Source organism: Photinus pyralis, unplaced genomic scaffold, assembly GCF_008802855.1.
Source record: "Photinus pyralis isolate 1611_PpyrPB1 unplaced genomic scaffold, Ppyr1.3 Ppyr1.4_LG6, whole genome shotgun sequence".
NCBI lineage: Eukaryota > Metazoa > Arthropoda > Insecta > Coleoptera > Lampyridae > Photinus > Photinus pyralis.
In genome coordinates this window covers 25,329,564-25,348,555 of record NW_022170663.1, presented here as the reverse complement: position 1 = coordinate 25,348,555, position 18,992 = coordinate 25,329,564, and the positions used below count along the sequence as shown (strand labels likewise).

Here is an 18,992-nt window from a genome sequence, read left to right as displayed (position 1 = left end):
GTAGCACACAGAACCCCCGGGTTACCAAAGAGTAGGGGGTGCTGTGGAGATCATTTTTCTTGGAAAATTGTGGAAAGAGACGATTCACCTTGGGGAGTGGAGACGATATTGTAAAAAAAATGGTTAAGGGGGTTGTTCCGCCATTAATTTTAAATATATTAGGCACATAGTTGGTATACCTGATCACAGGGTCTTTTTTATTGTAATTGGTACCAATTTTCTTTTCAAGGTCCCCTAACCTTTTAAGGTATTTCTGCTTCAAAGAAAACATAATGGCAAAAGTCGATTTAGAGCTCAAAAAGGTACGTAAACCAAGATAAAAACGTACAAAACGCTTACATTAACCTTAGGCCTTTACAGAGCTGCAACAGAAGGCCATCGAAACCGCCCAACAATTAAAACTGTCCGACATTCAAATCGAGAATTTAAAGCGGAACAAACAGCACGCCGCACTTACGGAAAGGTCTCGAGTGTATTCCAATTTTGTCAATCTTAACAGTTTGCTGTTTTAGAGAGATTTCGAATTTGAATTCCAGCACAAATACCTACGACAGTATAGGTCGTATGTTTATGCTGTCGCCGTTAAGCGAGATCAAGGAGAATCTCAAAAAGAAACAGGCAACGGCAGAGGAGAAGATTAAAACTTTAGAAAACAATAAAGCATACCTCGAGAGGAGTTTGAAAGATTCAGAGAATAACCTGCGAGAGATGGTGCAACAGAGAAAAGACGCGCTCGAATGATTTATTTGTATTAAAATTACAATAATGCTATTTACTATTAAATTAAAGTGTTAAGCTTGTGATTCTAATGCCGTTTCGAATAGTAGGGGCAGTGCTGCGGGTTTTTCGTCGGAGTACAGCGGCTTGTGTAGTAGTTTAAATATACCAGTACCGATAGCGGCGGGCATTCCCATTATGATGTTTTCTGAAACGCCATTTATTTTATCCGTTTGTCCGTAATACGCTGCATCGAAGAGGTGATCGGCGGTTTTCTCAAACTGAAACATTTTATTAGCTGCTGTATTTACTGAAGTCCTAGGCAAAAAAGACATTTCATTTATGAGAAAATTTGAATGAATATCTGAAGCTGTTTTTATCCACTTTTTCCTTTTTAAAATAGTTTAAAGTATTTCGTTGTAGCCCCCAAACTTTAATTCATTTATCTGTGTGGGGCTGGATGGTATTTGATACCAGGAAAGAGATATTTCATGAATTTCCCACAAGAATTTATGTTGAAATTCCGAGATCTCTTCTTTCTTGGAATATACCTGTGTGTGGCTGGGCCTCGTGTTACACATCCCCTCAAATTTTTAGAACATTAGTATTCTTGTGGTTATTTTTCAAGGAGGCCATGGAATCTTTACTCTTTTTTTAAATGTTTTGGAAAACAACACAGCAACAGGGAATGTTCCAGAGCCTTCTTTGAAAATGATCACAAGAGTGCTGAAAGTTTAACAATTCAGGAGGTCAAGTCCGAGGGGTCTGGGGGTTATGCAATACTCCCCAGCAGACACAGGTATACATACAGGAAAGAAATATTCCGTGAATCTCCCTCACAAATTATTGGAATTCCGAGAGCTTTTGGTCAGGACACGAAAACACATGCAATCCTAGGTCTAGCTACTAATTCATGCAAATGTACTAAAAGAGATATGTCTTTTTCACTTTGGATGGCAATTTAGCTAGGAAAGGTGGATTACCGAGGCCAAGTTGAAAACCGACTGCTTCATTTTCGCCAATCCGTCACGAGTGATCCCCAAAACCTCGCCCGTATGCGTCATCTGCGCGGCGAGTAGCATTATGTGCCGATAATCGACGCTCATTCCGTGATTTTCCATTACCATTTTGATTTCGTGCATAATGGTTTGCCTAAAGAATGAAAATCACCAAACGCCGAAGTAAGCACACTTTACCTCGCCGCTTCTATTCCCAAAGTGTGGAACACTTCGATTATATTATTCGAAATGGTCCTGTGGCCGTCTACACCGTATGTCGCCATTACCTCTCGCAGATTGTCACCCTCCACACAGAGATTGTAGTGGGAAACGCCCTGTTTGTCTTCTCTAGCTATTACCGCTCTGTTAACAGTTGGTAGACCCTTTATTACAACGTCGGGGATGACCTGTTTCAACTCTTGCAGTGCAAAATTGAGTCTCTGCGAATGTTTCGAATGATTTGCTCGCACGAGGATTACAGTATCGGACACTACCTCCACATCATTTGGTTTCAACTTTAATCGAGACGTGCACAAACTGCAATGGGGGTAATAGAGAAAAGTTATCGTACTAAAAGTGTAGGTACCTGTAACGAATTGTTTCTGTATTCACTTCCAGTTGCAGCAGATTAATCCTTTCACAATCTATTTTTATCATCAGAAAACAGTCACTTTTCATATACACATCATCGATGTACGATGTGATCTACAAAGACCAAAAGTGGAACAAATATCTACACTGGAAGGTTCCCATACCTCGCCTAACCTTGTTCGTTCCACTCTTCCTTTTACTCGCCTTGCGAATTCAGGATTGTGTGGGTCGACTAAAGACGCTCTAATTATAGGAGTACTAATGCTTTTGGACGCGTTAATGATTTCCTTTATTCTGCAAAAAGCTTACAGTATACCTACCCATCCACCGCATATAATCTCACCTTGGAACGCCCTGCGTAATGTTCATACTGGCGACGCCGGCAAAATGGAAAGTTTTCAGCGTCATCTGGGTGCCGGGTTCGCCGATACTTTGCGCGGCCAACGCGCCCACGGCGGTGCCCGGTTCGATCACGGATCTCGCGAATTTTTGGCCGCAGGTCTCGAGGAACGTGACAAGCTGACTGCAGGTGAGTCTCTCGATTTCCTTTACGGCGGCGCCGTTTCCGAACTTTTCGCAGATCCTCTCCAGCTTACAGGCTATCGCCTCCATGAATTTACTGAAAGAAAATGGCGCGTTTTACACAATTTATAGTTATATCGCAAAGATCTAAAAATCTAAAAAAGGAAAAGAAAGGCGCTCTCACAACTACTCAACAATAGCCACCGACCAACACGACGTATTACACACCATTGTCCTGTAATTGGGATAATTTTTTGTTCTGTTGGGCAATTAATAGTACATTATATATCAAGGTAGAGAAGTCCAGTATTATTGCCTGAGCACCAAGATTACATCTCGAGGCGCTTGCGCCGAGGGGTGTAAGGTGCGAAGGCAATAAGAGACTTCTCTACCGTGGTATATATACTATTTTTTTCACTACTAGCACTTGAAATCCTCTAAATTAACATATTATATTGATAAGAGAGTTAACGGTTGGACAGAATTTTTGTTTATTAATTTAACACGTCAATCAAGTACGTGGAAGTACAAGTCAAATAGGCCGTATTTTGTTCTGTCATTGAGATTTTTCAAAGAGTAATTTCGTTCGAATTTTTTCAAAATGTGATAATTTTAGGTATGTAATTTCTCTGGAAATTGCGAATGGTGGCAATTATTCGTTTTAGAGAACTTGTCTAAACGTTCATTGAGCGAAATTTCGGGTTGTGTTTTCTAAAAGTGACAGCGTGACAGTTCTCATTATTGACTACTAGTTAATAATAAAAAATTATTAACCACTTTGAACAAATGCCGAGAAAGCCTACTTTACAAGTGGAAAAAAGGTTAATAATCATGTCATCAGACGCTAGTAGTGAAAAAATATTATTATTATAACACGTTGCACTCACCTAATTTAACCGCGCCCCCACCAATAACTTTCAACTCTCCACCCAATCCGCTCTAAGAAATTTGCAACAGCAACCTCCATCGACGACGCCAGCGCATCACACATCATAATAATAAATAATAATAATGACTTTATTTGGACACACTATGACAAATATACAGTGTGGGAGGTTGGCAACGGAACATAGGGAGGAAAATACATTTTCGGCAATTCCTGCTCGCCATTTTAACTTACAGGAAAAATAAAAACATTATCGGATAGATAATTAAAATATCCATCGGATAATAATAATAATAATAATCTTTATTGTTCCGTTGACATTTATATCATGAACAAATTAATCTTCACTAGCAAGAAAAAGAAAACCATCAAACATAACATTCGAATTTAAAAGAAAAGCACAACATAAAAAAAAAGGTATAGCAAAATCAATATCTATTCTTCGGCTGTAGGTACTCCATACGAAAGAGAGCAAATTTCTTAATTTATTTACTTTTGTAATTATTGATATTCTGTCACTCATTCAACAGAAATGATCTCAACTTCATAGTCTCCATCAGAAAAATTGTTTCTGTTTAAATTTTGTAATATTGTAAATATAACACGATCTGGAAAAATAGTAACAAGCTCTTTTCTGAGAGGTTGGTATAGTGGGCACTCAAAGAAGAAATGTTGGAGAGTTTCGCATTGATGTGTGTTGCATGTAGTACATATATCTGTGAGTTTTATTTTATAGTTGATTTTATTGACGTACAGGGTGGCCAAATAAGAATGCGAGGTACTGTATCTGGGAACCTGTCCATCGTAGAGGCTTGCGGTAAAAAAATTTATTACTAAAACGGCCACAAGAAAAACCTGGAAAATATTTTTAAGTTTCTGCAACGGCCGCTAGGGGCGTAACTGCAATCTGGAATCTGTGAATTTCGCTATATTAACCTAACAAAAAAATGTCCGGTCTTTGAAGTTGACGATAATCTGAACAATTTTTGTTTGACAATTTTTCCTGTATCTCTAAAAATGAAGTGGTGGGGGGTATTCAAAGGTTTCCGTAAAGAACACCCTGTATCTTCGAAACGATTGAGCCGATTTTAACAAACTCGGGTTAATTGAAAAGAGTTATTCTTCGGCTACAAATATTATAATATTTGAGGTTTTGTTAGTTTCACATATCGCCGCTTGAGGGTTTTTTTAGACATTCCGACAAAAATGGTTAATTTTCTCAAAAAAATTAAATGCGTTGGTTTGATTTTTTTTCATAAAAAAGTAGCTAAATGATGTCTAAACAAGCTCGCGAAAACCGCATCTCGATATCTTGTTCCTAACCTAAAATTTAGGCCAAAGATAATTTTGTACTCTCAAAATTTTATTTTTTTTAAGCTAATTTTTCCGGAATTATTTTTATTATATAATTTGTGGTCCTAAGGTGCATCGATTTAAAAAAGGAAATGCCTCTAGATATCGAGATGCTGTTTTTGCGAACTTGTTTAGGCATCATTTAACAACTTTTTCATGAAAAAAAAAATCGGACCAATGCATTTAATTTTTTTGAAAAAATTAACCATTTCTGTCGAAATGTCGAAAAAAGCGCTCAAGCGGTGATATGTGAAACTAACAAAACTTCAAATAGTATAATATTTGTAGGTGAAGGCTCTTTTGAACTAACCCGACTTTGTTTAAATCGGCTCAGCTATTTCGAAGATACAGGGTGTTCTTTACAGAAACCTTTGAATACCCCCCACCACTGCATTTTTAGAGATACAGGAAAAATTGTCAAACAAAAATTGTTCAGATTATCGTCAACTTCAAAGACCGGACATTTTTTTGCTAGGTTAATATAGCGGAATTCACAGAAACATCACTTTTTTAGCTTCCAGATTGCAGTTACGCCCTCTAGCGGCCATTTCAGAAACTTAAAAATATTTTCCAGGTTTTGCTCGTGGCCGTTTCAGTAATAAATTTTTTTACCGCAAGCCTCTACGATGGATAGATTCTCAGATACAATACCTCGCATTCTTAATTGGCCACCCTGTACATTACTACCATATCTTTATTGTGAGTTTTAATTTGCATTAAGATTCTTTTATGTTTCAAGGGAATCGGCAATCTTATGATGGAGTCTGATGTGTTTGCGAGAGGGTTTTGTTTCAGAGTGTTACAATATACACTCAAAAGTACTTTATCCCAATCATCGTTAGTTTTTGTTAGTGTATTTATCAAGGGTGTCTAAAATGTAATTGTTATCTACCCATTCTAGGTTAAGGTACCTAATCTTCGCGAATGCTCTCTATGAACTTTTTGATTTGTGTGTACCGAAATACAATAATTTTTGTTTTATCCACGTCAACAGTTAGGCTGTTAACAGAACGGTAACTTTCTAGTGCCCGTAATGCTTTTCTCATGTTTGGCGCAGACTTAGCAAATATGACCAAATCATCAGCGTACATTAAAAGCGTTATATCAGTTCCGGCATCTAAAGGAGCTCCACTTACTCCTTAATTTTTCAAAAACGCTTCCATGTCTGCTGTGAAGAAAGAAAAGAGTAAGGGACTTAGAACATCACCCTGTAGCACACCTTTGGTGATATTAATTGCCTCTGATTGACGCCCCTCTTGCTCGATCTGCAATGTCGCTTTAGAGTAAAAACCTTTTATTAATCTTATGAGTTTAGCACTTATTCCCGTTTTACCATAAAAGATCGTGTTGAATTGAATCAAATGCCTTTTTGAAATCTACAAATAGAACGTACATCCTTTGCTTTTTTAAACGAATATTATTAAAAATAATTGCATTAAGTATAAAAATATTGTCTTGACAGTCCCTTCCTCTTCTAAAACCACACTGATCTTCTGGTAATATTTGAGATTCTTTTACAAAGTTCAATATTCTATTATAAATAATATAGTTAAATATTTTGGATATAATAATTATACTGTAAAAGATTGACCTGTCATCAAACTTGACTGAAAATAAATCACGAACTTCGCCGTGTATTATTCCCAGTACAAAACGATTTTACAATAAAGACCTTTTTTTCTGTACTGTAATTATTATTCTAGTTGGCGTGTTTATTAGAGATGACAGTTAAATCAAAGAATTAGGTGACAAATGCTGTAGGTAAATCATGGCCAACCAATTTTTTACTACCTTTTTAGATTTATTTATTTAACTTTTATCCTTTTAAAAAATCGGTTAGGCACGCTTTTTTGGTGACATCTAATTTAATTATCTCTCCGAGGGTGTTTTTAATTTTTCTTTAGGTTGAAATGGGAAGCAGGAATTGCCGAAAATTTTCCCAAGTAATTTCCTTATGTCCCGCCATCAACCTGCCACGGTGTCGCATGACGACACACTTAACCCAACTACTCATGGCTGAAGAAACAATGGAATGAGCGGACACGCATCCATTTCAGTTTTACCACCCGTGTCAGCATGAATAATGCTGTCAGATGGATTCCGGGCCTATAAACCTAACAGGCGACTGAAATTGACGAAGCGCATGGCTCCAATTGAGTAAAACACACAAGGAAGAATTCGAACTCTTGAGTTCCTTTGGAGCACCCGCTACCGCATACACTTTCTACATAATTATGCTTCTCTAATAAAACAACATGACAGTACCAGTATTGGTTTTCACATCACAAGAATCTACGTACCTTAACTCGCTCTTAAAGTCTTCACTGCACTCGTTCAAAGAGTTTGTTGCTAAAAACGCCTTTGTTGCTCGACGAATTTGATCAGCATCTAAAGCAATTTCGTCCCTATAAGGACACTTCGCGCGTATGTGGGCCAAGACACGATCGAAATCCACCGGACAATCTTTTCCTATTTCAAAAACGGTTTACACAAACACACTACCGCCAGACTTAGCAATTACCTTCCATACAAGAGGGATCTAAGCCGTCACATCCGTACGAAATCTGAATGATATCGCCTTCGGCGTTACGCACCGACCCGTCGTAATGCACCACCAAGTCTTCTAGTGACTAAACGTACAAAATTAATTTCCACCGTTTGCTCGCGTCCAATTTACCTTAACTAAACGTCGCTGCATGTAGCCGGTCTCTGCAGTTTTAACGGCGGTATCCACCAGCCCCTCTCTGCCGCCCATGGTGTGAAAGAAAAACTCGGTCGGCGTTAAGCCCGAATAGAAGCTATTCTCGACAAAGCCCTTCGCCGCAGGGGTCTTCGCTGTAAGGCGCCGGTTAAAGTGGCAAACGGAAACGCCCCGATACTTACAGTTGTGTTCGAAGTGCGGCAAAGATCGATCGTTAAATCCGTTGGGCACGCGTTTGCCGTTTAACGCTTGCTGCCCTACGCACGCTATCATCTGGGAAATGTTGATAAATGAACCTAAAATTGAACCCTTTATTAGGCAAGTGGCAGAGCTGGGCAGTATTCCATTTTGTAAATACTTTTTAGTATTCAAATCCTTTAAAGTATTCAAATACTTTGTAATTAAATACTTTTATGGAAGCAGTTTTTTACCAAAAATCGACTGCACTAAAATTTCTCGGGAAAACACTTTTTCTTGTTAATTTTGGTGCGTAGAATCCAAAACAATTCGTACTTTTTCGATGAGACTTCTCAATCAAGAGCTATAGACTAGAAAGCAATTTCCAAAAAAAATTCAAAGGGCTGTAACTTTTGAACTAGTAGCCCAATCTTGGAATTGTTTGAAATTATGGATTCTACAGGCCACGTTCTATAAGAAAATTTTTTTTCCGGGTCGTTCTGAGACAATTTTTTTTCCGGGGCAAAAAAAAGGCAGTGTATTACCTTCCTTTTTCCCAAAAAACGACTGCACCAAAATTTCTCGGAAAAACACTTTTTCTTATTAATTTTGGTCCGTAGAATCCAAAACAATTCGTACTTTTTCGATCAGACTTCTCAATCAAAAGTTATAGACTAGAAACCAACTTCGAAAGAAAATTCAAAGGGCTGTAACTTTTGAAGTAGTAGCCCAATCTTCAAACTGTTTGAAATTATGGATTCTACAGGCCACATTCTATAAGAAAATTTTTTTCCGGGTCGATCTGAGACAATTTTTTTTGCGGGCCTCAAAAAAAGGCAGTGTATAACCTTCCTTTTTTACCAAAAATCGACTACACCAAAATTTCTCGGGAAAACACTTTTTCTTATTAATTTTGGTGCGTAGAATCCAAAACAATTCGTACTTTTTCGATCAGACTTCTCAATCAAAAGTTATAGACTAGAAACCAATTTCGAAAGAAAATTCAAAGGGCTGTAACTTTTGAACTAGCAGCCCAATCTTGGAGCTAAAATACTTTTTGAAAGTATTCTGCCCAGCTCTGGCAAGTGGCAAACATTCCAGAAATTTCAATAGACATCGAGGCGCCATGAAAGATTAGTCATCAGCGCACAAGCGGATGTGACGGAGGAACCATCGTCCTCACTTTTTAATTTTTAATGAACTGAATCTGTCAAACGTTACCTTTCGATCCAGACAATGCCATAATTAACGGACTGTTTGTAGGATGCAACTCGGATACGCAAGCCTGTCCCGCGTGTTCACGAATAACGGATAGTTCTTTTAAAATGACAGCTTCCAACGTCTCTTCCTCACTACATCCCGGTTGACAAGGCAGCTTGCCTTCGGCCATGGCTTTAATGTACTCATCGCACTTGGAATACCTAACCACAAGTGAGTACCGTTCGCTACACAACACATCTTACCCTCCATCCAGTAAGGCGTTCTTTTTACGAATTAAGTTCTCCCCGGGCGTGACGTCGCCAATACCAATCGAAAATCCGCTATTCATCAAGAGATAGGAAGCCAATTTACCCAACCGCCACATCGATTTAATCGCAAACGCCTGCCCGAAGTCCCTCAGGATCACGTAAAATATATTGCTACCTTTTCCGCCCGAACCTAAGTGACCTTTGTCGAGCGTGCCGGCGAGTAGCTCCGAATTACGGATCAACACGTACGAGTCCTTAACGCACAGCTCCTTGTCCTTCGTGTAGGCCTTGCCTTTCGCCTCCAGGTTCGCTTTTATCGTACTTTCCCTGTTGGGCTTCAGTATGATGCCAAAAATTTGCTTGCCGGTCCATAAACGTCTAGGCTAACTGTGGATTAGTGCTCGTCAATTGAGTAATATGATAAAAACCTTTAAAATGGCGGGAGGTGGAAGATTGATGATGAGGTTTGCGTCCTCCCCTGCTAGAATTGTCGCAGCCAGTTGGGACGCGTGTACGAAATCGAGAAACGTATCCTTTTTGGTTAGAATGTAGGCGCCCGTCAGGAAATCTTGGGTGGCTGCTATGAGAAGTTCCCCGTTTCTTGGAGTTACCAAATTGTTTTTATTCTAAAAGTCGTTTCTAGTAATTTAGACCTTCAAATGTATTAACCGGGGTACACCACTTTGAAAATGCTAGAAATTTGGAAATGCTCGGAAATTTTTACCAATTGTACAGGGTAGCGCATTTCTTATAAGAGATAAGGAAAAAGGCCAACGTGTTTCATTCCTCCGGCACCCCTGACTACAGGGATACCGGAGGCGGGCTGCTCAGGGCTTCCTGGCCCTCTTCAGCCAGAGAACGGGATTGTAAGGATGGGTAAATGGGAACGGAAGGAACGGAGTTAGGGTGCTGAGGGGGAGAGTACTGCTCCAGCATTTGCCTCGTAGATTTCAACATAATGCTAGCATTATGCGAAGCTACGTATGTCTGAGGAAAACCCCCTGACAAAACCCCAGACAGAGCAATCGGCAGCGGGATTCGAACCCACAACCTCCCGAATAGCATCGGTGAGCGCGACCACTGCGCCACGTGCCTCGGTTATAAGAGATAGAAAAAAAAAAAAAACTTTAAACACAAAAGTTGTGGGGTTTGTCATAAATCGTCAGAAAATGTAAAGTAAAAAAACCAATGAATATCGCATAGTAAAAAGATGCACATTTTTAATAAAACACACAGTATATTTTAAAAAAATTGAATAATCTCTTCTTTCTGATTTCAAAAATTTATGTTAACATTTGTTTTGGCCTTTTTTTTAATATTTGCATTTATAATATATTATCAAATTGTTTGACCAAATCACAGTTGCCATAACAAAACAAAATGACCATTATTATTTATTTATTAATATTTTTGCGCTGGTTGCGATGTTGCAATTATTTATTTACAATATAATATACATACATATTTACAGATGTACATGGAGCGCTGTTTACTCGGCAGTATTGCTGGCGAACGGCAACGGCGTATCTTCTGGGGTCGTTAGTATGCACCATTGATGGATTGATGTAATGGTAGGGAACTGACATGTCAGTTATCGGAATGTGCACCCGGCGGATGATCTGGTGCGCCCTGGCCGGTGATGGCGGTAGCGGGCTCAAGCATGTAGGAACATTTGGTCGGTTGAAGAACTCTCGGATGATGTTCCACGACGTTTCTTTATTTATTTATTTATTTATTTATTTATTTATTTATTTAACCAGAAACCATACAGAATAAAAATTCCAATTACATGGCACTGGGGCTCTGAACAAATATTAGGACTAGGATCTAATTTTATTTATTATTGAATTTAGGGGATCGTGAAAAAAGTCGATATCATTAACTGAGGATAACTTATTTAAAGCGATCAAGATCTTAATAAGTGGGGAAGTTGTGTTGTTAACTACAAAAATAGTATTATTTTGCCTTAGCTTAACAAATGGTACCTTAAGCTTAATTTCTTGAAGTAATTCGGAAGAGTATAACAAGTTGTGTAAAATTTTGAAGACAAAAATTGTGGAGGCAATGTACCGTCGGGTTTCTAACCTCGTTATATCTAAGCCGAAAGTACTATTTAAGTAATTAAGCTGGGTACCGTAAGAGATCAAATGTGGATAATTTTGGGTTGACCTAAAAAACATTACTCGGATGAACTTTTTCTGCACTTTTTCGATCATGTCTGAGTATTTGAGAGTTTGAGGAGACCAGATACATGCAGCATACTCAAGCTTGGATCTAATAAACGCATTATATAAGGTTAGCATTGTCTGTATATTCGTGAAATTGAGTGTATGCCTGATAACGAAACCAAGAAGTTTGTAACACTCATTTGTTAGGTATTCAATGTGTAAGTTAAAGTTAAGGTTGGTATTGAAAAACACGCCCAGGTCCTTAACGGAGGTGACTCGTAGTAAGACCTTTCCATTCATCTTATAGTCAAAAAGTAAGGGATTTTTCGATCTAGTAAAAGTAAGGACTTTACACTTATTGATATTTAGTTTTAGTTTATTTTTGATACACCACTTAATTACTGAGTTAATGTCCTCTTGAATATTTAAACAGTCACTTGGGGATTGGACTTTATTAAAAAGTTTTAGGTCGTCCGCAAATAGTAGTGCTTTCGAGTTTTTTATCACTCGCGGTAAATCATTTATGTATAAGAGAAACAGAAAAGGACCAAGAAGTGTTCCCTGGGGAACGCCTGATGAGGGATAAAATTCGGCTGAATTCACACCATTGAATTTCACTCTTGTTTTACGGAGAGATAAATATGATTTTAAGAATTTGACGGTCGGATTACTTACGCAATTTAAAACAAGTTTACGGAGCAAGACTTGATGGGATACTGTATCAAATGCCTTCGCAAAATCTGTATAAACACAGTCAACCTGGGCTCTCTCATCCAAGGCTCCTGCTGAGAAATGCGTAAACTGCATTAAATTTGTAATCGTTGATCTGTTCCGCGTGAAACCGTGCTGCTGATCTGCAATTATACTGCTGAGATGGGAATAAAGTCTAGTATAGATCACTCTTTCGAAAATTTTCGCTATTGCTGGTATAATTGCAATTGGGCGATAATTCTCAACTAATTTTCGGCTTCCACTTTTGTGAATTGGTGTTATTCTGGTGCATTTCCAAGCTTCAGGGAATGTACATGTTTGCAAAGCTAAATTAAATAGATGTTGTAAGGGGGTTACCAATAAAGATGCACATCCTTTCACGATGTAGGGTGGGATTCCATCTTCGCCTATAGCCGACCTCGGTTTCAATTTTTTAATTGCTTCCAGTATCTCGGATTCATGTAACTGAGTCAAGTGCAATTTGGATAGCACCAGGTCCGATTCCACGTCATCTTCCGGGTCATCGTTCCTCTCCATAGTGTAGACTGACTCGAAGAAGGATGCAAAGGCGTCCGCAATGCTTCTGGCGTCCGTTAACGAGGTGTCTTTGTACTCAAAAACTCCAGTAGTTGACTATTCTTCCTCAACGACTTGATGTAGTTCCAGAATTTATTGGAATTCTTCCGCAGATCCATTTCAATTTGATTAATGTACCTCTTATGAGCAATGTGGATCATTCTTTTGAGTTCTTTTCTGGCTTCAATGAAGTCTTCCGATGGGCCCTGTAACCGAAACTTATTTTTCTGTTTGATTTTCTTAATAATGTCTATATTAAACCAGCTAGGATACTTATTGGCACTCCTAATTGTAACTTTGGGGACACATTCATCGAAAATGTTCATTACCGTTTGATTAAAGCTAGTTACTGCATCATCTACCGATTTGAAATTCTTCAGGATAAGAGACTCCTTCCAATTGATATCGCGAAAAAGGACGTACATTTTAAGAAAATCTGCTTTTTTGAAATTGAAGTTGGTTAATTTGGTAATTCGCTTAGCTGGTCTATGGACTTTGTAGACTATTTCTAGTGCAGGATGAAGTGGATTAATTTTATCCAGTGAGTCGACAGCAGATTTAATTTCCGCGTTTAAGTTAGTTAAAATTAGGTCAAGGGTTCTATTATTGCAGTTTTTAAGTTTAACCGTATTAATGAGTTTTAAGTTGTACATCGAAGCTATATTTTTAATTACTTTGCATTTAGCACTCGCGTTTTCGAAATTATACGTGGCGTCAACAATTTGTGGTAGGTTAAAATCGCCTGCTATTAACACTTCCGATGAATGCAACATGTTTTCAATTGTTTCTAAACTTTTGGTAAAACTCACGTACTTATCAATACCAGATTTCGGTTGAAAGTAGACAACACCAATAATGTATGAAGTATTATTAATTTTAAGTTTGACCCATATTTCATTTAGATCACTTTGAAATTCCAATTTTTCAGCATTCAAATCGGTCTTGACTGCGATTAAAACTCCGCCTCCCATGGTGCACTTCATTTCTTCGTAATTACGGTCATTGCGAAAGACCGCATATTGATTGTTTAAATACTCAGCGTCATGAAAATTTTCCGTTAACCAGGTCTCAGTCAGTAGAATAATGTCGTAATTTGTAATTGCCAATTTATTTTTGAAAGATTGCGCTTTCGTTCGCATTCCACTTACGTTCTGATAATAGATTGAGAGCGTTGATCCGTACCTATTTCCTTGCTTGATTAGTGTTGGGGATGGCCTAAAAAATCAATTCTGCTTCTTTCTTGATCGAGTCGTTTTTTGTAGACTGGGCAATCAACACTCCAGGCCGGGTGCTGTACATCCAGTTTCATTTTTAGTTTCTCAACGGCGTTGGCACAGTTACTGCATTTGATTTCCGCGTCCGAAGCTTTACAGCTCGCTAGGTCATGGTCTCCCGCACATTTGGGGCAGGTAGTAGTTTTGCTACAGTCAGTTGCCTTATGTCCGAACCCATTGCATTTGTAGCATCTTCTAGTTGTCACAGCATCATAAATTCTGCAACGGTCCCATCCTATGTTAAGCTTTTGTTCACTTAGAATTTTCCGGTAACTATTACCGTCAACCTCAGCGTAAGCCAAATACCTGTTAGGATTTCTTTTATCTTCCGTTATGTGTACGACGTTTATGTACGCGGCTTCGTCGAGGAATTGATTCTGCGCGAGAATCATTTCCTTCATTTGGGTACTCCCGATCTTGTCATTGAGGCCTACGATTTTAATCTTCGGCATCTTCTGTTTTGGTAAGGAAAGAATGTAGTCGGATCCCAGTTTCGTTTCGGCTTCCTCCTTAAGTTTGGCTGCAGCTTCTTTATTTTTACATTCAACAACAATGGTTCCTCTACGTAGAGTTTTCATTCCGGTAACTTCTCGGGTAATTGGATCCGATATTTTCTTTGAGGGTGGTGAAGGTTTGCTTGGAGGGTTGGTTCGCGTCCTTGGGCTTAACAATGATAACTGGGTCATAGGTTTTCTGTTTCAACTTGTCCGCATAAGTAAGCTTCACTTCAGATTGAGTTTGGAGAACTTGCGCTAGATCCTTGCTGATGCTGACATTTTGGGTATTTACCTGGTCTAAAGTATCCTTTAATAGCTTCTCGTGGTTCATCAGTTTCTCGTGCTGACTTTCCATAACTCTATCCCAGTTCATCGTCACTTTGTTGATGTTAGTCAAGATATTCCTGAGGCTGTGTGATTCGTGGATAGCGCAGGGGTCACAGAACCAATTAAAGTTCTTTTTTGAGTTAATAAATTTAACTTCATCGTCACTGACTTTAACGCACTTCGTGTGAAAGTAAGTTTGGCACCAACTAGCACAAAGAATAACTTTATCTGTACGATTAAGATCCACCCGACAAACACCACAGATTGCAGTTGGCATTGCGGCGGCAAGTAAGGGTGGTACTCACCCTCACGATTTGGTTTATATTAACAAATTAGTTCTATTCTTAATTGACACTTATAATCGCGATCGACCACTCGTTACGACGGCGCGCACTCGAATTTAGGGTCACTGGCGGCATTTGCTTGGCCCCAGAGGGCTTGGTCTTCAGGCTGAGGGAAGCTGACGAGTAAAAATTATCCAGGCTAAATAAATAACTTGGAAGCGTAGGCTAAAGAGCGCTACTGGGTCTTGACGTGCTAGAGAACGATGCGCGCGCAGTAATACGTGACGTCACAGTGTTTATGGCGAATAGTGGGCGCGCATTGTTATGTGACGCCCCAATAGGTAATTTGTTTTTACCCTGGAAATATCTTAGGCCAACTTTCTTCAAATACGGCTAAAGCAAATGTCAACATAATATATATTTTTGACATCTGAAAGAGATCTATTCGGTTTTTGAAAAATATACAGGGCGTTCCATTAAAAATTGACCAAATTTGCATTTTTACTATCTTTACGATATTCATTTGTTTTTTTATACTTTTACTTTTGCATGTAAAGTTTTTTTCTATCTCTTATAATAAACGCGTTGTGTAAATATGCGGAATACCCCTGTACACTAAAAATGCCATAGTGATCGTATACAACATTTTGTAAATTGAGATATCTGTGGGAAATTTTTAAAATGGTACACAATTTTGGAAATGTAACTACGGTGTACGTGATATGGTAAGTGGTCCACCCCTCAAATATTAATTTACACACCCCCATTAATATTAGAGCCTCAGCTTTTGCCTCTTCGGTTTGTGGTAAATGTAAGTTCATTTCATCACCGTCAAAATCTGCATTATATGGATTACAAACACATTCGTTAAATCTGAACGTGCGGTGATTGTGAATCTTTGCTCGATGTGCCATGATTGACAGCTTATGCAGACTGGGTTGTCGATTGAAAAGTACGACGTCGTCATTGCGCAAGTGTCTTTCCACTAGGTCGCCTAACTACAACAGCAATTACAAAAAAACGAACAAAACGCTGGCGCAGTTACCTTCAGCTCCTGTGCCAACTTTTCCCGATTACCGTACTTCAGAAACTTCTTAAATTGGGAACCCTTCTGTTGCACGTAATTGGCACCGGGCCACGTATCGGGCCCGTTTATCACTAACTGCCGCATTAGGTACATATTCGCGTGAATAACGCGCTCGGGGAAAGTCAAAATCTTCGCGATATGACAAGGCACTCCCACTTGATCGATTTCGAGATTCGGATCGGGAGAAATGACCGTACGAGACGAAAAGTCTACACGCTTACCCGACAGATTTCCACGAAATCTTCCTTGTTTACCTTTGAGGCGTTGCACCAATCCACGACCGGGCTTTTTCGGCTGCAAAACTACGTCATTAATTAATTAAGGATGAGACGGGCTTGCCATCATCGCCAGAGGAACTCCCGATAGCTCGCTGTTGATGTATAACGCGGTGTGCAACTGCAGAAAGTCCCAACCTTCTTGGTACATATTGACCGACGCGCCCGACAACTTATGCTTTTGAATGGCGTCATTTATAAAAATGATTTCGGACTGCTTCATGGTCAAATCATCCTCATTTCTGAAAAATAAAATCAAAATTTTCTGTTAGGAAAACCTGAAAAGCCTTTAGAATACTTTTTGGGAAAAAATACCCTTTCTCAAAGGTCTTCGTGGAATGTTCAATTTTGAGCCTCCCAAGAAAGCTGCAAGCCCTTGGAAGTCTTAAAATGTGGGTCTTTCTTACAAAGGTTTGTCTGATATCATATAAAACCTTTTTGAACCTTAGAAAACCCCCTAGAGCTCCTCCCAAACATGAGACACAATGATTTTGAAAATCTAAGGCATTTTCTACTCACGTTCCTGCTTTTAAGTCGGATAGAACTGACGGTCTTATGCAGACTGGAGGAACCAACATACGCGATAGAATAAGATCTTTAGGCCGTCCCCTAAAAACCAATCGGTAAACTTTGCAAAGGAAGAGGGTAAATACCTTTTGGGATCCATTGCTAAAAGTGGAATATCGGCCTCAGGTATACATTTAAACAGTTGTAAAACATCAATAGGCGTTAAAACCTGGGATAATGCAGCTGTGGATATTACCGATTCCAATTCTGCATTCATTTCAATGGCATTATTAAACTCATCTGCAAGCAACGAGAGTAATATAAGACCCGTTTACCGAATTGCCGTACCCATAAATTCCTTGACAGTGCTATCGTTCTTTCCTCTGTATTTTTCATGGACGATCTTAAGCACAGAACCGCTGCCAGCTGTCTTACTAGCTGCCATCTTTTTAACGACGCCGTTAATATCCTTGCAATGCTTGCACTTGCTTATCTTCTTGCATTTCTCCAGCACTTTCTTTCGAATCGCCTTCTTGACCATGTAACTGAGATTGGGGTTTGTTAGACGGCGTCTGAATTGAACCTTGTCGTCGTCGTCAAGCAGCACGTGACCGCATCTCTTGCAAATCGATTGTAAGATAGAAATTATATTGCGAAAGTAACCGACGTGAAATACGGGAAGTTCCAAGTCTAAATAGCCAAAATGGCCAACACAGTCGTTTAAATTCTTTCCACAAGTTTGGCAAGGGGAATCTTTTTGATTTGTGCCCTAGAAACGATTTGCTTATATGCAACGTTGTAAAAAAAGTTTTACCATTCTTTGATCGAGTACGCCATACGGAACGGGCGTTCTGCTTTGGTCTTGGTTGTATAGATTCTTTGCAACAACGTGCAGGTGAGCTTGTTGTTGCATGCTTTCGGGACTTTCAAGCCCGAAGGTAACGTGGGAGCTGTAATTGCAACTTATGACTTTTTGTAACAGATAAACTTTACGTACATTTTTCTCGCGACATCTGCTTCGCGGTACTGCTCCTTTGGCATGGTTTATAGTCTAAAAATGGAAAATAAACAGTAAACACCGTGGTAATATTTTCGCCTTTCTTAACCCCACTTTTCCATTTTCATAACGAAAACGAATAAAGTGGTGTCTCACGTGCCGCACATACACAGTGCGTGATTTTTTATTTTACACACTAAAGCAAATGTGATTATTGATCCCTTAAACCACTCCTTATTCATGATGGGTATGTCAAACAGCCAATCAATTTTCGGTACGGCTTATTGAACTCGAGACCCTCCTTTAGCCTCTGCAACTGCAAATTTGCATACATCACTCAGGGTGGTAGACGGCTTGCATGCCAAACCAACGAAGAATTGCTGCAGTGAAACCCGGCTGGTTGAGCTTCATGATGCCTTCTTATTCTCAGAAACATCTGCACCTAGAACGACCATCTGGAATTTACACTGCGGCATTCTCTTCGCCTCTTCTACTTCTACCAAATCCTTGCACAGTATACAGTAGTAAAATGGGAATAATCATCCGTAAAAGAAACAGTATGGATCAGCTCTAGGATTATTGTTTTAATCTTCAAGCAACCCTCCACTACACAAACAAAATATCACCTCTCCCTATACTGAAATTTATTCCTACTGTTCTCCTTTTATGTGGTGAAAAGGGTGTCACAGATTCTTGCTCTAAAAAGTTACGTAAACTCTACTATAGAAGGTCTAGAGCCTACAATTGTTGTAGAAAACCTTTGTTCCGGAAATTTTCCAAATACTCCTAACTTCTACAGCTTTTGAGACACTTTTCTATAACATTTAAATGAGTAACACCTATTGTTCTTCAAAGAACTATTTAAAACTAACAAC

The 18,992-nt window shown here is 39.0% G+C and overlaps 2 protein-coding genes across 2 annotated transcripts; one reads left to right on the top strand and one right to left on the bottom strand.

Moving 5' to 3' along the window:
• Positions 1–168: 168 nt before the first annotated feature.
• LOC116173336 (prefoldin subunit 1-like) lies at positions 169–809 on the top strand. The gene is made up of 3 exons (XM_031490726.1): positions 169–302; positions 351–463; positions 513–809. Exons 1-3 carry the CDS (start codon positions 273–275, stop codon positions 739–741), a joined length of 372 nt encoding a protein of 123 aa, XP_031346586.1. The 5' UTR covers positions 169–272; the 3' UTR covers positions 742–809.
• LOC116173335 (DNA-directed RNA polymerase III subunit RPC1) lies at positions 772–18,161 on the bottom strand. The gene is made up of 21 exons (XM_031490725.1): positions 18,118–18,161; positions 17,935–18,070; positions 17,469–17,889; positions 17,267–17,420; positions 17,133–17,222; positions 16,678–16,855; positions 16,297–16,632; positions 16,013–16,249; positions 9,843–10,040; positions 9,409–9,797; positions 9,167–9,366; positions 7,951–8,064; positions 7,745–7,902; positions 7,589–7,697; positions 7,368–7,536; positions 2,650–2,925; positions 2,471–2,600; positions 2,302–2,420; positions 1,914–2,252; positions 1,701–1,869; positions 772–998 (listed from the first exon to the last, which is right to left on the bottom strand). Exons 1-21 carry the CDS (start codon positions 18,159–18,161, stop codon positions 792–794), a joined length of 4,173 nt encoding a protein of 1,390 aa, XP_031346585.1. The 3' UTR covers positions 772–791.
• Positions 18,162–18,992: the final 831 nt, after the last annotated feature.